The sequence below is a fragment of the Lithobates pipiens genome, unplaced genomic scaffold (assembly GCF_037356315.1).
Source record: "Lithobates pipiens isolate NorthernLeopardFrog02 unplaced genomic scaffold, aLitPip1_a1.2 Scaffold_8, whole genome shotgun sequence".
In the NCBI taxonomy this organism is placed as follows: domain Eukaryota; kingdom Metazoa; phylum Chordata; class Amphibia; order Anura; family Ranidae; genus Lithobates; species Lithobates pipiens.
This window is the reverse complement of record NW_027507903.1, coordinates 661339580-661365342: the sequence shown is the minus strand read 5'-3', so window position 1 is coordinate 661365342 and position 25763 is coordinate 661339580. Positions and strand designations below refer to the sequence as shown.

At 46.0% G+C, this 25763-nt stretch overlaps 1 protein-coding gene across 2 annotated transcripts in view; it reads right to left on the bottom strand.

Annotated features, from left to right (window-relative positions):
• Positions 1–26: 26 nt before the first annotated feature.
• Positions 27–25763, bottom strand: part of LOC143961822 (phospholipid scramblase 1-like) — a 53205-nt gene continuing 27468 nt past the window's right edge. For both annotated transcript variants that reach the window (XM_077471156.1, XM_077471155.1), the window contains exons 3-7: positions 23275–23302; positions 18645–18826; positions 13393–13554; positions 8872–9000; positions 27–2622 (exon numbers count right to left, since the gene is read on the bottom strand). In XM_077471156.1, the coding sequence (XP_077327282.1) occupies positions 2566–2622; positions 8872–9000; positions 13393–13554; positions 18645–18826; positions 23275–23302 (558 nt within the window). In that variant the 3' untranslated portion in view covers positions 27–2565. The remainder of the gene's footprint in view (positions 2623–8871; positions 9001–13392; positions 13555–18644; positions 18827–23274; positions 23303–25763) is intronic.

Genomic DNA, 25763 nt, shown 5'->3' with positions numbered 1-25763 from the left:
ATATAAGATTTACACTACAGACTAGATAACATTTAACAAACTTTATTACAATGAGGTTTTTAAAGAGATGAGAAATTTAAGAGAGATGATCTTCTGGGTGCCACTAAAAAAAATTACTTAGCGTGACCACTGTGGCACTTAGACCTCAAGTTGCTGAAGCTAGAAAATAACTACTTTGTGACTTAGTGCAGCATTTTTAATTTTTTTTTAAAGCATATTATATTGGCACAGTAACACGTAACAAAATCAGTATTCCATCATTCGAAGCATGAATTCAGCAGCCTTACGTTAGAGGAATAAATAACACGCCAAATCCTGTCCATCCATGCCATCAAGTAGAAGTCTCTTTCCACCAGGAAGTCATTGTCTTTGGTAAGTTTTGCGAAGCGATCCATCCCCAAACCAGTTGGCTGGTATCTCTCTTAGGAAGTGATGTGGAAGTCTCAAAAACTGGCTACAGTAGACTGGAACAAACTTTAGGAAGGAGATGTCTGATCGCGTTAAGCAGTCTCTCAATATTCTCTCTGATGGGCTGGTATCTCTGTTATGAATGGGATTCCATGAATGAATAGTTGTCACGCTTACCCCCAACGCAGTTGGTCAGACACTATAGCTGGCTTCTGTGTTGTTCATCCATAGCAGCCCCCTTTCCCATAAGGCAAGCAGGCCTACCGGTACTCGGTTGCCCCCAGGACTTATACACAATGCTATGGTATCTGGCCACCAGGCCGGGGCATGCGTGAACTGAACAAACAGGTATTTGCGGTTGGCAGACAGGCAGAGTGGTTTAATGACAGTCCAGGTACAAATCAGGCAAGGTTTAGAATAGTCAGGGTCAAATAAGTAGTCAAAAAGCAGGCAGAGATCAGAGAGTAGTCGATATCCCATCTGAGATCATCAACGAGGGAATCCAATCTAGCAGAGCAGGGCAGACAACCAGGTAGGTTGGAGCACATGCAACAAATGCAATATCACAAGCATGAGACTGCAGGCTTGGCTGGCATAAATCAGGTTTTATCTCCATCCAGAAACTGGACACATCAATCACCTTGCAGGTGGACAGACAGACAAGGATGCATCATAGCCAAAACCAGGATTGCTGGAACTAGCAGCTATGATGGAGCAGGAATGCTACAAGCTCCTGACAATATTCCTTCTAAACTGGCTCTTGTGGGCTGGTATCTCTATTAGGTATGAGATCTCTGCTTGTGATGGGTATTCTTTTGAAACTAGCTCTGACAGGCTAGCATCTCCATTAGGAATGGGATGTCCACTTGTGATGAGGATTCCTTGAAAACTGTTACTGGTAGGCGTATCTCTATTAGAAATGAAAAGCCTGCTTGTGATAAGAAAACCTCAAAATCTGGTTCTGATAGGCAGGTTTCTCTACTAGGAATGAGATTTTGTGATCAGGAATCCTCAGTATGGCAGGATCAAAAAGAGAGTCTCGGTGTCCATCATCTGTGGTCAGTGGCGGCTGGTGCTCTAAATTTTTGGGGGGAGCAAACAAACTGAAAAAATACTGAAACCCCCCCTCATCAATTGCAGCCTCACTGTGCCCATCAAATGCAGCCACTGTGCCCATCAATTGCAGCCTTTGTGCCCATCAAATGCAGCCACTGTGCCCATCATATGCAGCCATTGTGCCCATCATATGCAGCCACTTGTGTCCATCATATGCAGCCACTTGTGTCCATCATATGCAGCCACTTGTGTCCATCATATGCAGCCACTTGTGCCCATCATATGCAGACACTTGTGCCCATCAAATGCAGCCACTTGTGCCCATCATATGCAGCCACTTGTGCCCATCAAATGCAGTCACTTGTGCCCGCAAAATGCAACCACTTGTGCCCAGTATATGCAGCCACTTGTGCCCATCATATAAAGCTACTGTGCCCACTGATCCCCCCCCACTCGCGGCTCTGGCAGCACCCCCAAATCCCCCCACGCGCAGCTCTGTCAGAGCCGAGGGGACTTACCGCAGCACTGCAGCAGCTCCTCTCCAATGCACCAGAGAGGCGGCGAACTCCACTTCAGCGCGTGTCTCCTCCACTCCTCTTCCTAAGTGCCAGGCATCCAATAGGGTGGCCTGGTGCTTTGGCCAAACAGGAAACAGGTCTGACGCCCTGCCTCCTGGTTGGCGGGGAGGAAGCTTAGTGTGAAAATAGCGAAAATTCATTCGCTATCGTCGTACAGAGAGTGCGTCCTGATCCCACCCTATTTTGAAGCCTATTAGAGCCTCTGGCTCTAATCAGGTGCTTCAAAAAGTACCACCCCCACCATGGGAATCCATGCATCCGGCCTCCTGAAAGGGGCCTGGCGCATGGATGGGGGAGCAGCGCCCGTGCACCCACAGAGCATGTGCCGCCACTGTCTGTGGTTAGCGCATGGTTATTAACCTTATATTTTGGCCAAAATATTATCTAAATTGAAGATTGAGGTGCATGAACCTAGACCAGCCTTAACACCAGTGGGCTACAGGACCATCATAGAGTAACTTCAGGGATAGGGACAAAGATTACATGAGAAGACCAGTTCACATCTTGAGGCTTCAACATCTGCTTAGTCGTTACTTGGACGGGTTGCCACGTATCTCCTTTTGTCATTAATCAAGGAATCCTGCAGCGGAGACAAGCACAATTCCAGTAATTATATTGTATATTGTTACCATTGGTGTGTTAACACTGAGACCCTCATCCAATACAATGCCCAGATATGGTAATAGTATGAACTAGCCATGAACACTTTGTTAGTATCTCTATGTGAGATGAATTCCCTATTCATATGAAGAAAACCTTTGACTACAATGACCTGACTAAACTTGGCAGCAAACACATGATAATATCAGGGGATAACCCAGCATGCACACCTAGGGTGGGAGTGCAGACAAAAATATTGATGGAACATAGGCACCCCCTCGTTCTCCAATATATCACAGATAGAGTCTCTCAGATAGGGAATAGAGGGCTCAGAACTCCATTGTAGGAAGTATGGAAAAGATGTGGCTAGACTCTGACTTTCACAAAGTCGCTGTTTTCACTGGGGGTCCAGGAGGTCCCTGGGGCTGCATTGGATCCACATTTTCAGAAGATGGTAAAGTTGGCCCAGATACTGATTCTTCTGGGGCACTGTAACCCATTGGTAATATATTCTGGCTAGCCTAGAACTAGTATTGACTGAATTCAAGAAGATTCAATCTGCTACCATCTGCCAAATGTACCACTGAGGTCTTGACATTTGTAGGACTTAAGCCCCTTTAAATGCGTATCCATAACCTTCCACCCATGACAGGCACCCCCCTCCAAAACCTGATCCCCACCTTTAACAAACCACGGACAAGGTATGGAGTAAATGGCCAACTGGCCTTAATTCATTAACAAAAATATATACTTTAATAAAATACCATAAATAACTTTCAATTGTAAACATTCCCAGCCTTTAAACGGGTCATGGGTACCAGCATAACAACACACTGGTCACTGCGAATGACTTCCCACTTTTTGACCTCTTGACCTCCAGACGGAATCCCCTGTCTCGGAGGCTATACCCAAACCATCGCAGTGACCTACCCCTTTTTAACCCTTCCAGGTTAACCCCTCTTAACCTGAAAGTACATTAACCACCCCCATCCCATGGATGGGTACAACAGTCTTTTCTACCTGAAACCTCCCCTTTCCTACTTAAAAATCCCCAAGCGCCGCCTGCAGCCCACCTCTATAACCCCCAACCTGACACACTCAATATAACCAGGGAGGGTGGGTGGGAATCGCTTCCTCCTCTGCTCTCTGAGTGAAAGCATGGTACGCCGCTATCACGTACCATGCCGTAGCTCCGCCTAACCCTACTTCTTAAAGCGGCCCGAGGCTGCTAGCTTAAATCGGCGATAGGGCTGTCCCTGCACCTGTCATGCTGTCCCTCCGCTGACCCCCCCCCCCCTTCAGGGGTGTATGGCTGCAGGACTCTCTTTCACGGGGTGGGAAATCTGCAATAGATTGCCAGCTAAGAGGTACTCTAAATAGCCCACTTAAATATCTTGTGCATTATTTTAGAGCGCAAGTCCCTACCCATGGAGCTCTGTCAGGGAATTCCTGTGAGACGTCTGGCACGTCGGAATGCGCACATGCGCAGCATTTCCAGCAGGATTGTGACCAGGCACACACATGCGTGCACAGGAATATGCGCACAGGCGCACGCACAGTACATGATGGCATCAGACGTCCTATTTAAGGATGCCTCTGCCCTTACTTAAGTGCTGTCTTTCAGCTGTTCCCTGTGTTCTGCGTTCATCTAGTGTGTTTCCCTTGTCGCTGACCCAACTTGCTCCTGACATGATCTTGGATCCTGCTTCTTACATGTCACGTTCCTGACCCAGGCTCTGTCCCTGACTTCGGCTCTGCTTATGATTCAGTACCTCGCTGTCCGCCCGTTCGTTGTTGACCCTGACTATTCCTGAGACCTATTGCTATACCAGTTCTACATATCCCTGAGTGCTTCTATCTCAAGTCAGCTGAGAGCCCTGACAAGCCTTACTTCCTGGACCAGCAGCACAAGTGGAGTACCCCTTTAACCACAGCTAGACTTCTGAGCACAGCTACTGTTCCTGTCCTGATTGTTTGCCAGTTGCTTCTGACCACATCTCCTGCTGCAAGCTCTCCTCTCAACATCTACTGCAACTTGTTTTCCTTCTGTCCCTCGGCACCCTCTGTTCCACTCTCAGTGGGGCCTGGGCTGGAGATACAAGAGAGGCCAACTTTGTCATTTTAGTCTCCTATCTAATACGTGAAAAGCTCAGAGAGTGACTGGGCTAGTAGGCATTTGTCTGCCATGTAATATTGAATATATAGTGTGTGACATATTATATATTTAACAAATTTTATTGAAATAGTATAGTCCAAATAAGGGCAAAAATGCACATCGATTTTACAATTGGCAACTGTCTACTGGCCATTTTCTTCCAGGTCTTTGGTCAGTGGGGGAGACTCATGTTCTAGAAGGGAGAACCAATAGGCAGGAGACCCATATTATGTAGGAGGCAAAGGGAGGGCACGGGCCCTTTTTTTTTAGAAGGGAGACTGTAGGAGGGCATGGGACACATTTTTTGGACTGGAATATGTGAGAGCAGATGGCCCATGCTCTGGGAGTTAGGGCAGATGGGCAGTAAACCAGTGTTTAGGATGTGACAGTGGTAGAGTATGGTTTTCTGAATCAGAGGATGAAAGACCAGGAGATATATTTTGGAAGATAGAGCAGATTAGCAGGGAACTGATGATTTGGAAAGGACAGTAGGAGGCCAGCAGAACCTAGTTCTGGATGGAGGCATGGGATGGCAGAAGACCCATGTTCTGGAGGATAGGGAGAATGGACAGGAGAACTGTGTCCTGGAAGAAAGGATGCATGGGAAGGAGAACCGTGTCCTGGAATGTAGTTGGATGGGCAGGAGATCTATCCTATGAAAGAGACATTAGGAGGGCAAGTGAATGGTCTTTTGGAAGGGAGAGTGAGAGGACAGAAGATCCATGTTCTGGATGGAACAGTGGCAGGGCACGGGGACCAATGTTCTGGAGGGTGAGGTGAATACATCAGATACACATTTTCTTAAAGAGGAAGTAAACCCTGATGGAGTTTACTTCCTCTTTGATTCCCTGCAAAGGTAAAGCATAATGGACTACTATGCATCGCATTTCATCGCATTGCATCGCATAGTAGTCCATTATGTGTCACTTACCTCACACAGGAGCCAGCGAAGTCACCGATGTCCCCTGTAGTTCTGAGCATCCATCTTCTTGGTGGGTCTCGATGCTCCGGCGCTGTGATTCGCCGGAGCAGCAATGACGTCACTCCCGCGCATTCCCACGGGAGCCGAAACTCACGGCATATCGCCACGATCTGCAGCTTACCCAGTGCGCCTGCGCGCCGCTGTCTTCAGGTAAATATCTCCTAAACCGTACAGGTTTAGGAGATATTTCTTGGACCTACAGGTAAGCCTTAATCTAGGATTACCTGTAGGTCAAAGTGGTTTGTAAGGGTTTACAACCACTTTAAGCCCTTGTACACACGGTCAGACATTCCGACAACCAAATCCGTCGGATTTTGTCCAACGGATTTTGTCCGAAACTGTTGCATACACACGGTCGGACAAAGTTGTCGGAAAATCCGATCGCTCAGAACGTGATGACGTTATTTCGTTACGACGGGACTACATTCACGCTAGTAGCCAATACCTTTGATGTAGAATTTAATGTAGAATTTGATCTGAGCATGCGTGGCACTTTGTCCGATCGGAATTCTCTACACATGATCGGAGTATGTCCGATCGGAGCATTTTGTCAGAAAATTTTACCAACAAGTTGGAAAACTTGGTCCAACAGTCCGATGGAGACCACACACAGTCGGAATATCCGACAAAACGGTCCGATCGGACACATTCCGTCGGAATCTCCGACCGTGTGTACAAGGGCTAATAGGTTATTAATAGCAGATTGGATGGACAGGAGGCTCATATCCTGGAAGGGACAATGTGAGCACAAAATATCTTTGTTCGGTAAGGTAGGATGGATGGACAGAAGAGTCACGTCTAGAAGGAATGGGGGGAGAGGACAAATGGCCTTTGCTCAGGAAGGGACAATGGGAAGCCAGAGATCTGTGTTATGGAAGGGATATTTGGAGACTAGGAGATTATCTTTGGAAGAGTCAGTGGTAGAGCAGGGGAACCATGTTCCATAAGTGGTGGAAGGTAGCGTGGATGACCTCTCCACTTGTGGGTGAACTAGTAAAATACAGAGGTTTTAGTATAGTTCATTTTGTGAGTGTTAAGCTACAGCACTGTTTTTATGTTTATAATAACTTAACGGAACCTTCCGGCTGATTGAGAGTATGAGGTGTGGTAAAGAAAACTTAACTTCACTTCAAATTATCCAACATGGATAGGGAAAAAAAAAAACAAGGATTGTCCTTTGCACAATTAATCCAAGTTTTGCAGATCCCCCTTAAGGCATATCAAGATCACTCCAGAGGCCGAGTATTTAATTTTTCAATGCCATTCTCCATATTTAGTTAAAATAAATGTTTTCTTGGATACATTTGCTCCCATGGAGCCTCACTGCACCCATCACCACTTTAACTTACATTCTCTTGCAATAAATAGATGGACAGAGGAATACACAGCTAATACACATACAGTATCTCACAAAAGTGAGTACACCCCTCTCATTTTTGTAAATCTTTTCTTTCATCTCTCCATGTGACAACACTGAAGAAATGACACTTGTCTACGATGTAAAGTAGTGAGTGTACAGCTTGTATAACAGTGTAAATTTCATGTTCCCTCAAAATAACTCAACACACAGCCAGTAATGTCTAAACCGCTGGCAACAAAAGTCAGCACACCCCTAAGTGGAAAGGTCCAAATTGGGCCCAAAGTTTTATTATTGTGTGGCCACCTTTATTTTCCAGCACTTCCTTAACCCTGTTGGGCATGGAGGTCACCAGAGCTTCACAGGTTGCCACTGGAGTCCTCTTCCACTCCTCCATGACGACATCACGGAGCTGGTAGATATTAGAGACCTTGCGCTCCTCCACCTTCTGTTTGAGGATGTCCCACAGATGCTCAATATGGTTTAGGTCTGGAGACATGCTTGGTCAGTCCATCACCTTTACCCTCAGCTTCTTTAGAAAGGCAGTGGTCGCCTTGGAGGTGTGTTTGGGGTCATTACCATGTTGGAATACTGCCCTGCGGCCCAGTCTCCAATGGGAGGGGATCATGCTCTGCTTCAGTATGTCACAGTACATGTTGGCATTCCGTTCCCTTAATGAACTGTAGCTCCCCAATGCTGGCATCACTAATGCAGCCCCAGACCATGACACCCCCACCACCATGCTTGACTGTAGACAAGACACACTTGTCTTTCTACTCCTCACCTGGTTTCCCCCACACACGCTTGTCACCATCTGACACCAAATAAGTTTATCTTGATCTCATCAGACCACAGGACATGGTTCCAGTAATCCATGTCCTCAGTCTGCTTGTCTTCAGCAAACTGTTTATGGGCTTTTTTTGCATCATCTTTAGAAGAGGTTTCCTTCTGGGATGACAGCCATGCAGAACAATTTGATGCAGTGTGAGGCGTATGGTCTGAGCACTGACAGGCTGACCTCCCACCCCTTCACCCTCTGCAGCAGTGCTGGCAGCACTCATATGTCTATTTCCCAAAGACAACCTCTGGATATGACGCTGAGCATGTGACCTCAACTTCTTTGGTCGACCACGGTGAGGCCTGTTCTGAATGGAATGGTCTTGGCCACCGTGCTGCAGCTCAGTTTCAGGGTCTTGGCAATCTTCTTATAGCCTAGACCGTCTTTATGTAGAGCAACAATTCTTTTCTTCCGATCCCCAGAGAGTTCTTTGCCATGAGGTGCCATGCTGAACTTCCAGTGACCAGTATGAGAGAGTGAGAGCGATAACACCAAATTTAACACACCTGATCCCCATTCACACCTGAGACCTTGTAACACTAACGAGTCACATGACACCGGGGAGGGAAAATTATTAATTGGGCCCAATTTGGACATTTTCACTCAGGGGTGTACTGACTTTTGTTGCCAGAGGTTTAGACATTAATAGCTGTGTGTTGAGTTGTTTTGAGGGGATGGCAAATTGACACTGTTATACAAGCTGTACACTCACTACTTTACATTGTAGACAAGTGTCATATCTTCAGTGTTGTCACATGAAAAAGATAGAAGAAAATATTTACAAAAATGTGAGGGGTGTACTCACTTTTGTGAGATACTGTATATTGGTATGTGCCCAATAAAACTGTTGCAGTAAATAGCACAGTGATGTAAAGAGAAGAATGGAGGTGTCCTTACCAGAAAGAAGCAGGAGGCCATTATCATGGCTTTCATCGTCACCTCCATGTCCATCGGAAATGTGACCGTGTACTGGTTCGCCTCACCTTTTATCATCCCCACCACATGCTGCTCGTCCCGAGATTTCACCTTAGGGGAAAAAGAGTCACAGAGGTGTCAGAGACAGAAACCTCAGGAGATATGGAGAAAAATTACAGAAAATAAGAACCATGGAAATAAGCAACCATCTAAATAATGGACAACATACAATAGCTTGAGATGATTTCAGTTGGGTGTACTAAATACAATAGGGAAGGAGATGGCGGTGGGTGGAGGCGATGACAGTTGGGTACACTAGATACAATAGGGAAGGAGATGGCAGTGGATGGAGATGATGACAGTTGGGTACACTAGATACAATAGGGAAGGAGATGGCAGTGGATGGAGGTGATGACAGTGGGGTACACTAGATACAATAGGGAAGGAGATGGCGGTGGATGGAGGTAATGTCAGTGGGGTACACTACATACAATTGGGAAGGAGATGGCGGTGGATGGAGGTGATGACAGTGGGGTACACTAAATACAATTGGGAAGGAGATGGCAGTGGATGGAGGTGATGACAGTGGGGTACACTAAATACAATTGGGAATGAGATAGCGGTGGATGGAGGTGATGACAGTTGGGTACACTAGATACAATATGGAAGGAGATGGCGGTGGATGGAGGTGATGACAGTTGGGTACACTAAATACAATTGGGAAGGAGATGGCGGTGGATGGAGGTGATGACAGTGGGGTACACTAAATACAATTGGGAAGGAGATGGCAGTGGGTGGAGGTGATGACACTTGGGTACACTAAATACAATTGGGAAGGAGATGGCAGTGGATGGAGGTGATGACAGTGGGGTACACTAAATACAATTGGGAAGGAGATGGCGGTGGATGGAGGTGATGACAGTGGGGTACATTAAATACAATTGGAAAGGAGATGGCAGTGGATGAAGGTGATGACAGTGGAGTACATTAAATACAATTGGGAAGGAGATGGCAGTGGGTGGAGGTGATGACAGTTGAGTACACAAAATACAATTGGGAAGGAGATGGCAGTGGATGGAGGTGATGACAGTGGGGTACACTAAATACAATTGGGAATGAGATAGTGGTGGATGGAGGTGATGACAGTTGGGTACACTAGATACAATATGGAAGGAGATGGCGGTGGATAGAGGTGATGACAGTGGGGTACACTAAATACAATTGGGAAGGAGATGGCGGTGGATGGAGGTGATGACAGTTGGGTACACTAAATACAATTGGGAACGAGATGGCGGTGGATGGAGGTGATGACAGTTGGGTACACTAAATACAATTAGGAAGGAGATGGCAGTGGATGGAGGTGATGACAGTGGGGTACACTAAATACAATTGGGAATGAGATAGTGGTGGATGGAGGTGATGACAGTTGGGTACACTAAATACAATTGGGAAGGAGATTGCAGTGGATGGAGGTGATGACAGTTGGGTACACTAAATACAATTGGGAAGGAGATGGCGGTGGATGGAGGTGATGACAGTGGGGTACACTAAATACAATTGGGAAGGAGATGGCGGTGGGTGGAGGTGATGACAGTGGGGTACACTAAATACAATTGGGAAGGAGATGGCGGTGGGTGGAGGTGATGACAGTTGGGTACACTAAATACAATTGGGAAGGAGATGGCGGTGGATGGAGGTGATGACAGTGGGGTACATTAAATACAATTGGAAAGGAGATGGCAGTGGATGAAGGTGATGACAGTGGAGTACATTAAATACAATTGGGAAGGAGATGGCAGTGGGTGGAGGTGATGACAGTTGAGTACACAAAATACAATTGGGAAGGAGATGGCAGTGGATGGAGGTGATGACAGTGGGGTACACTAAATACAATTGGGAAGGAGATGGCAGTGGATGGAGGTGATGACAGTTGGGTACACTAAATACAATTGGAAAGGAGATGGCGGTGGATGGAGGTGATGACAGTGGGGTACACTAAATACAATTGGGAAGGAGATGGCAGTGGATGGAGGTGATGACAGTGGGGTATTTAGTATATGTATTTAGTTACAGCGCCTAGAGGCGATTCAGTTCGCATTGTGCGCTATATAAGTATTTCATTCATTCATTCATTCATTCAGGTGATGACAGTGGGGTACACTAGATACAATTGGGAAGGAGATGGCAGTGGATGGAGGTGATGACAGTGGGGTACACTAAATACAATTGGGAAGGAGATGGCAGTGGATGGAGGTGATGACAGTGGGGTACACTAAATACAATTGGGAAGGATATGGCAGTGGGTGGAGGTGATGACAGTGGGGTACACTAAATACAATTGGGATGGAGATGGCAGTGGGTGGAGGTGATGACAGTGGGGTACACTAAATACAATTGGGAAGGAGATGGCGGTGGATGGAGGTGATGACAGTGGGGTACACTAAATACAATTGGGAAGGAGATGGCAGTGGATGGAGGTGATGACAGTGGTGTACACTAAATACAATTGGGAAGGAGATGGCAGTGGATGGAGGTGATGACGGTGGTGTACACTAAATACAATAGGGAAGGAGATGGCAGTGGATGGAGGTGATGACAGTTGGGTACACTAAATACAATTGGGAAGGAGATGGCAGTGGATGGAGGTGATGACAGTGGGGTACACTAAATACAATTGGGAAGGAGATGGCAGTGGATGGAGGTGATGACGGTGGTGTACACTAAATACAATTGGGAAGGAGATGGCAGTGGATGGAGGTGATGACAGTTGGGTACACTAAATACAATTGGGAAGGAAATGGCAGTGGATGGAGGTGATGACAGTGGTGTACACTAAATACAATTGGGAAGGAGATGGCAGTGGATGGAGGTGATGACGGTGGTGTACACTAAATACAATAGGGAAGGAGATGGCAGTGGATGGAGGTGATGACAGTTGGGTACACTAAATACAATTGGGAAGGAGATGGCAGTGGATGGAGGTGATGACAGTGGGGTACACTAAATACAATAGGGAAGGAGATGGCAGTGGATGGAGGTGATGACAGTTGGGTACACTAAATACAATTGGGAAGGAGATGGCAGTGGATGGAGGTGATGACAGTGGGGTACACTAAATACAATTGGGAAGGAGATGGCAGTGGATGGAGGTGATGACAGTTGGGTACACTAAATACAATTGGGAAGGAGATGGCAGTGGATGGAGGTGATGACAGTGGGGTACACTAAATACAATTGGGAAGGAGATTTCAGTGGATGGAGGTGATGACAGTTGGGTACACTAAATACAATTGGGAAGGAGATGGCAGTGGGTGGAGGTGATGACAGTGGGGTACACTAAATACAATTGGGAAGGAGATGGCAGTGGGTGGAGGTGATGACAGTTGGGTACACTAAATACAATTGGGAAGGAGATGGCGGTGGATGGAGGTGATGACAGTGGGGTACACTAAATACAATTGGGAAGGAGATGGCTTGGATGGAGGTGATGACAGTGGGGTACACTAAATACAATTGGGAAGGAGATGGCGGTGGATGGAGGTGATGACAGTTGGGTACACTAAATACAATTGGGAAGGAGATGGCAGTGGATGGAGGTGATGACAGTGGGGTACACTAAATACAATAGGGAAGAGTGATAGATAAATTGAACTTGGATGTTCTAGATGTTGGAAATGATTAGCCTAGTCAAGGATTGCATTAGGCAAGAAGTACAGTACAATGATTTTAACAGTAATGCCGGCCATACACGGTCGAATTTCGAACTAATTTTCTTTTCAAAATCAGAAAATTCGTTTTTTTTGTGATCCGATAGTGCCACCATTGATTTTCGAAATTCTGCCGACCAAGCCTTCAATTTCACCTCATGTTGCTACAGAAAATAATTTTCTTGGCCGGGAATCTTCTTTCCTCTCCGTAAATTTTCTTTTATCTCCGTAAACTTTCTTTTCTTATTACATTTCTCGAACGATTCTCCCATCATTGATTAGAAAATCGTTCGTTTTTCAAAAAATTTCCAACATGTCCGATTCCTCAAATTTTATTTCCGCACGAAGATCGGCTGTTGCTGCAGCCCCACTAATGGTGCAAAATTCATACGAAAATTCTTAGATACGATTTTCGAAAAGAAAATTCTTTCGAAATTCGAACCGTGTATGGCCGGCATAACAGTTAAAAAGCATTCAGGTTGCACTTTAAAAATAGGAAAGTCTCATAGTTGTGTCTCAATTATAGTTGAGATAGCAGTTTCATCCAAACATGAAGACAAAAGTCAGCAAAAATCACAGTTTATAGATGTCTTGTAGTTGGAAGACTGGAGGCACAAAGCTTGGAATACCATCTTTGGTCTGATCCCATTGCTGATCTTTAGTTGGGTGGGATACAACAATCATTTAGATGGTTGTAAAAATCAGAAACACCCAGGCTGTGAGATCCAGTCTTCCTCTCCCAGAACCGCAGCAGTGACTGGGATCTATGGTCATTAGAGTTTCCTTTACAATATACCTCAAAGGTTACATTCCCGAAGATGGCGGTCTGGAAGCTGGGGCCCAGAATAAGGAGAATAACCTCCTTTGAGGGGTTCATGATGGACAAATGGGTGACAAAGGTGTTCCAGTTCAAAGTGATCAATCCAACGATCCCATATGATGGGACAATCACCTCCACCTAGAACAGACACAAGTATTAGAACGTGAGCAACTGGAACAAGCTGGAAGTTAGTAAAAAAATTTAAAACATTTGATGGGTGCTTTACTTATAATGCCCAAAAGGCTACAGCTGCAACCCAAACCCCGGTTATGGATACTAATAAAACTCAATATTTATCTGGGTGGGTTTAGCTCAGTTTTGGGGTTTCCTAGAGAGTCCTAGACACTGCCTGGATATACAGTGCCTTAAAAAAGTATTCACACCCTTTGAAATTTTCCACATTTTGTCATGTTACAACCAATAACGTAACGTATTTTGTTGGGATTTGGAAGGAAGGAAAATGATAAATGGTTTTCAAAATTTTTAACAAATAAATATGTGAAAAGTGTGGGGTGCATTTGTATTCAGCCCCCTTTACTCTGATACCCCCAACTAAAATCTAGTGGAACCAATTGCCTTCAGAAGTCATCTAATTAGAAAATAGAGTCCACCTGTGTGTAATTTAGTCTCAGTATAAATACAGCTGTTCTATGAAGCCCTCAGAGGATTATTAGAGAACCTTAGTGAACAAATAGCATCATGAAGGACAAGGAACACACCAGACAGGTGAGGGATAACGTTGTGGAGAAGTTTAAAGCAGGGTTAGGTTATAAAAAATGATCCCAAGCTTTGAACATCTCACGGAGCTCTGTTCAATCCATCAACCGAAAATGGAAAGAGTATGGCACAACTGCAAACCTACCAAGACATGGCCGTCCACCTAAACTGACCGGCCGGGCAAGGAGAGCATTCATCAGAGAAGCAGCCAAGAGGTCCATGGTAACTCTGGAGGAGCTGTAGAGATCCACAGCTCAGGGGGGAGAATCTGTCCGCAGGACAACTATTAGTCGTCTCTCCACAAATCTGCCCTTTATGGAAGAGTGACAAGAAGAAAGACATTGATGAAAGTTTGTGAGAAGCCATGTGGGGGGCACAGCAAACATGGGGAAGAAGGTGCTCTGGTCAGATGAGACCAAAATTGAACTTTTTGACCTGAAAGCAAAACGCTATGTGTGGTGGAAAAATAACACTGCACATCCCCCTGAACACACCATCCCCACTGTGAAGTATGGTGGTGCCAGCATCATGTGGTGGGGATGCTTTTCTTCAGCAGGGACAGGGAAGCTGGTCAGTGTTCCTCTGTTGTCTGGCTTTCGCAGGGCTGCGCGTGGAAGGAGAGTGATTGCCCGAGGAGGATCCGCTGTTCAGACAGGCCGGATCTGAGGAGATTCGGTGGTCCAGATTACGCAGGTCAGAGGCCTCGTTCGTCGGATGCGCACGGGAGCCGTCGCCATTTTGGTGAGGCCTACTCAGGCCCGAGGAGAAGTAAGTGTCCAGTTTGTGCGGCTGTGCAACCATCTTTCGTCTTTTACCCATTCCGCTGGTTAGCACTGTGCCCGGGCTACTTGACAGTGTCGATGGTGCTTGCGTGCGGTGCCGGTGGAGTTGCATGTCGGCAGATTTCTCTGGCGGACGAGCGGAGCTCTCACGCTACACGTCCTGCATGGAGATCGGTCGCCACGCCCCCCGGAAGCTGGTCAGAGTTGATGGGAAGATGGATGGAGACAAACACAGGGCAAAATTAGAAGAAAACCTGTTAGAGTCTACAAAAGACTTGAGACCGGGGCGGAGGTTCACCTTCCAGCAGGACAACGATCCGAAACATACAGCCAGAGCTACAATGGAATGGTTTAGATCAGAGCATATTCATGTGTTAGAATGGCCCAGTCACAGTCCAGACCTAAATCCCATTGAGAATCTGTGGCGAGACTTGAAAATTCCTGTTCGTGGACGCTCTCCATCCAATCTGACAGAGCTTGAGATATTTTGCAAAGAAGAATGGGCGAAAATGTCCCTCTCTAGATGTGCAAAGCTGGTACAGACATCTCAAAAATGACTTGCAGCTGTAATTGCAGAGAAAGGCGGTTCTACAAAGTATTGACTCCGGGGGGCGCAATACAAATGCCCCCCCACACTTTTCACATATTTATTTGTAAAAAAAAAAAATTAAACCATTTATCATTTTCCTTCCACTTCACAATTATGTGCCACTTTGTGTTGGTCCATCACATAAAATACCAATAAAATACATTTACGTTTTTGGTTGTAACATGACAGAATGTGGAAAATTTCAAGGGGTATGAATACTTTTTCAAGGCACTGTACTTGTTGTTGCGGGGGGGCTCCTTGTGCAGTGTAGAGGGTAAAGACATTACAAAGGAATTCTAGCTGAATAAACAGTTACACACCTAAACTGCGTTCAGATCCTGCAACCAGATCAAGGTGGAGATGACGATCATTGATGAAGTCAGTTGGAGCCGAATGATAAACACCAGTTCTGCCCAATTTCTAGGCTCAAATACAAGGGGTTGTCAAGCATATGTTACAGGGAAGCTGGGCAATGCCTTGGTGGACATGTACCAAAGCAAAATGATGTTTTAAAAACTACATTTGACAGGGAGCAGCAATATTTATAATGCTGTAACCACCTCCCCCCCCACCCCCAGCCCATTATACAGCTTGGCAGGAGCACGGCTATTCCAGGTGGTCCTCCCAGATGCAAGCCCTAGGGACAAAGCAGAACACAGATCAATATACCAGGCCGGCCCTGGTACCTTTCATCTATACCAGACCCCTATGCTAGATGAGGGTCATTGACCATATATGGTCATGTCCATATATGATCAATGATGTCAGCTGAGAGATCCTACCTGCTTTGTATATAACTAGCTGTCATCAACTGGACTTTTTCTGCAAAAGGGAAGAAACCAGGCCGGACATGTGTCAGCAGTTGGCATTTTTCTTTTCTCTTTTGACAGTTGTCCAGTTTTGATCGACATGTATCTGTATTGTGTGACTGATGGTGGATGTAAGGTACATTGAGGGAATTTTTTATTTTTATTTAAAAGATGGTGAATTTTTTTTATGAATGAGTAGGGGCATATACCCCTTACTCAGTCACATGGGGGGGTGGTATCTGGATGCCCCCTTATTGTTAAACTGAGTTTCTAAATTCTGCACATAACCGCAACCACTGGGCCAAGGAGGCCCCTTGTTCTCATCAGCCTGTGGGTACCAAGGGACCCCTCATTGTGAGGGCATGTGGCCTGTTATGGTTCAGGAGGGGGAGAGTGTACTCATCTCCCCTTTCCTGGTGTTAGAAGGCAACATGGTTTGATATCATATTTCTGGTATTTTTCATTTCCTGGTTGATACAGGCAGATGGCCCCAAGTTGGAATGTAACCAGTTACATTCCAGAACTTTGTAGCATATCAGAATCTGCATCTGAGAGCTTGACCCCCGGGCCGACTGGTATGATGATACACTGCAAGCAATCTTCAAAGAGAGCCATGGCTGCCAGGATGATTGATGACGGTGGGTGACAAAGATCAAAGGATCAACAGGCACCTAGAGATGATACATGGACAATGCTGCCCCTAGAGGCCAATACAGCAGGATGGACAGTAATATACATATAATGTATTAAAAAGACTACCTCTTAGCAAAATATCTCATTGGACAGGAAGCTAGTGGGGGTGGTTACGAATGAGTCTGAATGGACGCGGGAAAAGGGCACACAGGAGGGAATTCCTCCCTTTTCACTCTTGGTTCAAGCCTGGTGGCTCTCTGAGCCGCATGGCTCCCTCTCTACCATTTTGAGTCCAGCCAAGGAGACTGTGCTATGTTATATGCTTTGTAATATCTGTCTTTAGTATTTTCATGCTAGCGTTTTCCTATTTTCTTTGGAAATAAATAAGACTTTGTTTTATTAAGCAGTGTGCTTGGTTTCATAGCTAACCTTGTATTATTGTGATATCAACAGTAACATGTGATCAGAGTTTTAATAGACTAGCTAACTATAGGAATAGACAAGTTAATACATAGGTGCAACAAATAGAGGGGATCCATAACCACCCTCGGATAATATTTATTATACCAATTATTTCAGCTGGGCTGTCAGGTTTCATACTGTACTCGATAAGGGTCTGGTACGGATTTTTGGGGGAGGACCTTTCACAGGACCTGAAGGTCCTGGTATAAAGCATCCCCAAGCCTTTTTTTTAACTATCTGGGCCGAATTGCTTATGTGGCTGGAAACTCCTAGCTATGTTAATAAATGGGGTGACATCTCTAGTTGTGACTGGGTGGTGCCAGCAATTCTGCCGTATTTCCACCATTCTATGTGAAGCTCGGCTACCACCAAAGGGGTAAGTGTTCACGCACTTGTCAAAACACCTGAACAGCCAAGGTTTGGTTCAAACTTGTGCTCAGACTAAACCTTAAGCCCATATCTAGTGGTAAGTGACTGTCTTGATGTGAAAGTGAAAGTAACATAGGGACCTTCCAATGCTGTCCTACCTTAGAAAAGAACAGACTGAGATACCACTAGAACCTCAGATGTCAAGGAGTCACATTCTAGGTCTATAAAAAATTGCTGTGTGAATGTCTCAAGCATTCACTCAGCTGTCACAAATAACCCCTGTGTTTGGCCTATTTGGCTTATTTTCTATTATTGTCAGTTCCCTCTAGTGGCCATATCGCGTTATTATCTTGATTGAGGCATTTCAGAAAAAATCTGCATTATGGCTACTAGATGGAGCTGACGAGTCATATTAACTAAACATATTAGGGGAAATCCAGGGATATTCATGACAGCTGAGCAAATTCTTGAGACATTCATATGCCAATTTTTGTAAGAAATAGACCCAGCCAGTATATCTTTGAGAGAGGGGGAAACCAGAAGGCCAGAAAGACATGCAGAAGACCAGAGCCTGTGTTCTAGGTAGAAACCTTAGGGTATCCTGTGCCCCCACTTCCTGTACTCTATGCACATGTACAATATAATCCACAAAAACCCAACTGAAGTGACCAGTGCCCATCATTCCGAATACTCTGGGACAAGAAAAGTTCCCTGGGGTTAGTGTTCCTGGGACCAAAATGCGTTGACTTAGAACATTGGCAATGTAGCTATTGGAGAGCTGGAGATTAATTTTTTTATTCCCAATGATAAAGTCTCGTTACCAACAACATCAGTGATATACAATAAAATAATATAAAGGCCACCGACCAGATGAGAACAGCGACAGGCGCGGCTCTCCAGCAACGCCATGACATCCTGACCCGCGTTGTCTCGGACCTTCAGATCGTACATGGGCCCGCAGCACTGCACATATTGGTTGGCCTGATACATCCGCTGGCCCATCTGATCCAGAACATCAAAGCTCCGCCCCCAGCCTTGTGCCACCGTGACTACGGAAAAAAAAAAAAAAGAAACGGACACTGGAAGTCATTACAAAGGAAATGGTGCAACCTTAGTAGACTAACCCCATGCCTCCAGAAGCCACCAGCTCTTTAAGGGATAATAATGCCGTTACATGGGCTTCCTGACCATGAAGGGCCGTAGATATTTTTTTTTTCCTGGGGGGGGTTCAAGTCTTTCAAATTTAAAGGCCTCATTTACACTTTTATGTTGGGGGAGCTACGGTAAAAACAGCAGACTGGGGCCACAAGACTTTGTAATGCACCACAGCAAAATGTATCGCCATTCAACTGAATAGAAGGCAATGCACGCAGTTGTGGTACGGTAGTGTACTCGTTAGTAGAGCGAGCTCCTCTTAAGCTCCCAAGCCCGCTGGGTTGAATTAAAAAAAAAAAAAACGTATGCCGCGTACACACAACCGGACTTTGACACGACCGGACTTTTCGACAGCAAAGGTCTGACGTAACAAATCCGTCGGACAATTCCATCGTGTGGGGGCTCCATCGTAACCTTTGCTGTCCAAAAATCTGACGGACTTTAGAAATAGAACATGTTTCAATTTTTTTCTGCCGGATCCAGTTCCTATAGAGAAATCCGTTCCTCTGTGTGCTAGTCCGACGGACGAAAACCGACGCCAGGGCAGCTATTGGCTACTGGCTACGAACTTCCTTATTCTAGTCCGGTCGTACGTCATCACGTTCGAAATCCGTCTGACTTTGGCGTGCTTGTGTGTGGCCAAGTCCGTTCATTCGGAAAGTCCGTCGGAACTCCGCCCAAAGTCCGTTGGACCTAGTCTGACAAAAAGTCCGGTCGTTTGTGTACGCGGCATTACCGTGTGAACCAGACTTTAGACCTCATTCATATTCTAAATGCCCATGGAATGGCAAATATACCATGACTACCTACAGCCAGGATCCCAGATTTTTTTTTTTTTTGTCAGCTGCTCAGCCTGTTCAGTGATCGCTGTCATGTCAGTGGTAGCCCATCCTCCCCCACAGTTAGAACACCTCCCTAGGACACACTTAATCCCTTGATCGCCCCCCCAGTGTTTAACCCCTTCCCTGCCAGTGTCATTTACACTGTCATCAGTGCATTTTTATAGCACTGATCACTGTATAAATGACAGTGGTCCCAAAAATAGTGTCAAAGGTGTCTGATCTGTCCGCCGCAATGTCGCAGTCATGATAAAAATTGCAGATAGCCATTACTAATAAAAAAATAATAATAAAAATGCCATAAATCTATCCCCTATTTTGTAGACGCTATAACTTTTGCGCAAACCATTTAATATACGCTTATTGTAATTTTCTTTTAATCAAAAATATGTAGAAGAAAATATATATCGGCTTAAACTGAGAAAAAAATAATGTTTTTTTCTATATATTTGGGGTATTTATTATAGCAAAAAGTAAAAAAAAATATTACTTTTTTTTCAAAATTGTCGCTCTTTTTTTGTTTATAGCGCAGAAAATAAAAAACGCAGAGGTGATCAAATACCACCAAAAGAAACTATTCGTGGGGGGGGGGAAAGACGTCAATTTTGTCGCATGACCGCGCAATTGGCAGTTAAAGTGGCGCAGTGTCGAATCACAAAAAGTGCTCTGGTCAGGAAGGGGGTAAATTCTTTTGGGGCTGAAGTGGTTAATCGCTCTGCTGTTGATCTTAGAAGCAGCTGGGGACAGATGCAACATTGGATCGATGCTCCATCCACCTAGGTAAGTATAATTTAAAAAATAAGAAAAAATGTAAAAAAAATCCCCGTCTCCCTCCTAAGAACCCTCCCTCCCCAAGCAAAGATTCCCACTGTAAAAGATCTCCCTCCCTCAAATAAACCCCCCCTGCCTCTAAACCGACCCCCCCCCCCCCAAAGTAAAAATATCTCCCTCAGTCAATACCCTCTCCCCAGCAAAGATTCCTAATTATGAAGAAAATCTCCCTTCATCCAATCAAACTCCCCTCCCAGAAGCAAATCCCTGCAATTAACCACCCCCTGTAAACCTCTCTACAAGAAACTCCTCCCCATTTCCTTAACCCCCTCCCACCAAAAGAAACCGCCCCAGGATGGAAGTCTCATTTCCTCCTTCCCAAAACAGAAACCCATGCCTTCCCATTTACCAGACCTCAGATTCAGCACGGGAAAAAGGAGTAGGAAAACTTCTGCATCCCCCCCAGTCTCCCTTCGGCTGTGTCATGTGATACCTCGAGGAGGAGTCTGGGAGTTCCCTCAACTGTGCACTGTCAATTTCCGGCATCTGTCACTTCATGCTTTTCAGGGGGACCCCTTATTAAACTGAGGGGATGGGGCACAATAGAAGAGGGGCTGGCTGCTGCACTCCGAAATTCTGATTGCTTCTACTGTGCTGATGCTGAGGCTAAACAGCAAGGACACTGTCTGGGCATGTTTGAACCCCCCCGACCCCCTTCCTTATCTACGCCCCCTGTGGTCACGTGATGTCTGTGCTTGGCTATCACAGTGATCACGTGATTAGAAGCATGTCTTATAGGCTTACGATTATCACTCTGACTGGGATCTGACGGTGACAGCAATGCTGGGGAATGTGTGAGGACACGTTCCAAGCAGGAAACATAAGTTGAAGAACTTGTGCGGTTCCTGACCCAAACAAAAACGCACTGCACTTTAGCATAGGAGCGGGAATGCCATTCATTTTTTTTTTCCCCACGTTCCTGGTGGGTAATTACTCAGTTATTCCTCAAACCTCCTAGTAGTCTTCTCTCCTGGTGAGATATATTTTTTTATACAGCTTCAGCATCATATTCTCCTGGTAGAGCTCTGTCCTGGTCAGATAAGAGCTCCTATACAATCTCACTATGCCCACTCCATTACTTTTTATATCTCCTGGTAGGTCTCAGTCCTGGTGGGATATATTTCATACAACCTGACTGTCTCAACCCCATTACTGTACAAGTTTGTAATAGGTGACTCTCATGGCGAGGTATGAGACCCTATACAACTTCACTACCCCAAAGGTACCTGTCCTGGTGAGACATGAAATCTTATAGGACCTCACTACACCAATCTCATTACTCTGCAAGTCTATCGGTAGTTCTCTGTTCTAGTCGGGTATGATATATTATATGATTTCATTATCCCAACCCCATTACTCTTCCAATCCCCTGGTAGTTATTAGTCCTGGTGGGATAGGAGATCCTATACAACCTCACTATCCCAACCCCATTACTTTGCAAGTCTTCTAGTACGTGTCGGTACTGGTCAGATACGAGCTCTTATACAATCTCCCTATTCCAATCCCATTACTCTGTAAGTCTCTTTGCAGTTTTCTGGTGGGCCCTGAGAAATGTCCTTTTTCTCTATAATGATGCTCATCTTCAGGCTCTATGTATTTTAGCTCCCCACTCTTCCTCCTTCTCTTCAAAGTAATCTCCATACTTAATTTCCACCCTACCTTGCTCCCAACTGGAGTCCTACTTGACATCATTAGTCACGTGCCAAGAATTCTCCACATTCAGGCCACCTGGACGAGGGCTCTGTGGTGCTCCCTGCATTAACTCCTTGGGGCTAGATTTACTAAAACCGGTGCACTCAGAATCCGGTGGATCTGTGCATGGTATCCAATCAGTTTCGAACTTCAGCTTCTTAAATTAAGCTTTGGCAATAAAACCTGGAAGCCGATTGGTTTCCTTGTGTACTTGGGGTGTGCTGCAGAACTTAAACTTCCATGACCCTTCAGACCACACATAGCATGTGTGGATGGACTATGGGCAGACTTGTTGGGTTGGTGGGTGATACCCTGGGCAGTGACCACCAAGATTTGTACTCTTCCATTGTTACTAGATGCTGAGCTGAAAAAAAAAGGCATACTGTTGGCGTTAGGCGGTGGGTGGCGCTGTACTCGGTGGGCAAAAGATTACTTAATGTTAATAAATGAAGAAGCTCTGACATGATTACAGCAGAGCAAATGAGGTTAAACCTACTGGGTGGTTTTAAGGGGACTGGTTAAGTGCCACATAAAGAGCAAGTGCAGTCTTCTGGTACCACGGACAGGAATTGTGGGGCTGGGAGTCTCTGAAAGCAGACTTTCTATAAGGCTTACAGAAGATGAGAGAAAATGTTGTACTAGATCAGTGATGGTGAACCTTGGCACCCCAGATGTTTTGGAACTACATTTCCCATGATGCTCTGGCACTCTGCAGTGTAGTTGAGCATCATGGGAAATGTAGTTCCAAAACATCTGGGGTGCCAAGGTTCGCCATCACTGTACTAGATGTATTCCTCTAAGATGAAAAACTAATTATGCCTTAAGATGAGCTCTACAATGGCCCTCGTCGAAAGAAGAGGAAGTCAGTTTTGAAAAAAGTGAGATTGTTTGAGGAAGATCAACAACAATTCGATATGATTATCTTTGTCTTTTGTCCATTATCATCACTGATAGAAAAGAGAAATTGGTGGGAATCTTACATTTCTCTTGCATGGAGATCTGGTTCATCTGAAAAGACAAGAGAAGAGTTAATTTTCCATTATTCTAGGGCAGGGGTCTCCAAACTTTCTAAACAAAGGGCCAGTTTACTGTCGTTCAAACTTTAGGGGGCCACGCTGTGGCCAGTGGGAGTAGAAAATGTCCTAGCGTCAGACGGAGTAAACTATGTCCTATGATTGGTATTAGGGGGAATAATAGTGTCCAACCATTGGTATCAATGGGAGGAATTATGCCCCACCATTGGTATTAATGGGAGGAATTATGCCCCATCATTGGTATTAATAGGAGGAATTATGCCCCATCATTGGTATCAATGGGAGGAATTATGCCCCATCATTGGTATCAATGGGAGGAATAGTGCCCCATCATTGGTGTCAATGGGAGAAATAGTGTCCCATCATTGGTGTCAATGGGAGAAATAGTGTCCCATCATTGGTGTCAATGGGAGAAATAGTGTCCCATCATTGGTGTCAGTGGGAGGAATAGTGTCCCATCATTGGTGTCAGTGGGAGGAATAGTGTCCCATCATTGGTGTCAATGGTAGGAATCGTACCCCATCATTGGTGTCAGTGGGAGGAATAGTGCCCCATCATTGGTGTCAGTGGGAGGAATTGTGCCCTATCGTTAGTGTCATTGGGAGGAATAGTGTCCCATCACCTGCAGTGGAGGAGAACCACTTACAATGAAGAAAGTAGACTGCACGTGCCTACATGTAGAATGCTGGTACCAATTCTAAGGGGCTCCCCTGCGTCCCAAAGAGCATATAATAATAAAAATATAACACATCAGCCGCACAAGTGACCTGAAAAGAACTTGAAGTACTGCTCCAATCAAGAGGAGAAGCTCTCTCCCCCTGGTCCTCAGATATAGGGGTGGTTGCATCCTAACTAACTCATCCAGTGGTAAACAGAATTGTGACACATTCAGGACACCACACTCCTGACTTGTGTAGATGAGATGCTAGGTGGCCTCACCCAGCACTAGTCCACTAACCACATCCCCCTGATACTTTTCCCCCTACCCACCGGGGCTTAGACATAAATGGTTCTATGGGAGCTCTATGACTAGGCCCCAGGGGATGGGGCAAATGCATTAGGGGGCATGGTTTGCGGAGTAATGCTGGCTGACCAAAAGTGGTCCAAGGAAGGAGAACTGGAGACAGGGTCATGGGCGACCAAGGCTCATTGATGAAGGTGAGAGGGGAGGGAAAGTTTATTGACAGAAGTGGGGGGGGCTTATTAATAGAGGTGGGGAGAGAAGGCTTATTGATTAAGGTGGAGGGGCTCACTGATGAAGATTGGGAGGGAAGGCTCATTGATGGAGGTGGGCAGGGAAGGCTCATTGATGGAGGTGGGGAAGGAAGGCACATTGATGGAGGTGGGGAAGGAAGGCTCATTGATGGAGGTGGGTAGGGAGGGCTCATTGATGGAGGTGGGGAGCGAAGGCTCATTGATGGAGATGGGGAGGGAAGGCTCATTGATGGAGGTGGGGAGGGAAGGCTCATTGATGGAGGTGGGGAGGGAAGGCTCATTGATGGAGATGGGGAGGGAAGGCTCATTGATGGAGGTGGGGAGGGAAGGCTCATTGATGGAGGTGGGGAGGGAAGGCTCATTGATGGAGGTGGGCAGGGAAGGCTCATTGATGGAGAGTGGGGAGTGAAGGCTCATTGATGGAGGTGGGCAGGGAAGGCTCATTGATGGAGGTGGGCAGGGAAGGCTCATTGATGGAGGTGGGCAGGGAAGGCTCATTGATGGAGGGTGGGGGAGGCTCATTGATGAAGGTGGGGTGGGAAGGCTCATTGATGGAGGTGGGGAGGAAGGCTCATTGATGGAGGTGGGGAGGGAAGGCTTATTGATGGAGGTGGGGTGGGGGAGGCTCATTGATGGAGGTGGGGTGGTGGAGGTTCATTGATGGAGGTGGGGTGGGGGAGGCTCATTGATGGAGGTAGGGAGGGAAGGCTCATTGATGAAGGTGGAGAGGGAAGGCTCATTGATGGAGGTGGGGATAGGCTCATTGATGGAGGTGGGCAGGGAAGGCTCATTAATGGAGGTGGGCAGTGAAGGCTCATTTATGGAGGTGGGGAGGAACGGCTCATTGGTGGAGGTGGCTCATTGATGGAGATGGGGAAGGGAAGGCTTATTGATGGAGGTGGAGGGGAGACTCAAAAATGGATGGGGTGGAGGAGGCTTATTGATAGAGGTGCGGAGGGAAGGCTCATTGATGAATGTGGGGAGAGAAGGCTCATTGATGGAGGTGGGAATGGTGGGCTCATTGATGAAGGTGGGGAGAGAAGGCTCATTGATTAAGGTGGAGGGTCTCACTGGTGAAGATTGGGAGGGAAGGCTCATTGGTGAAGGTGGGGAGAGAAGGCTCATTGATGGAGGTGGGGAGAGAAGGCTCATTGATGGAGGTGGGGAGGGAAGGCTCAAAGATGGAGGTGGGGAGAGAAGACTCATTGATGGATGTGGGA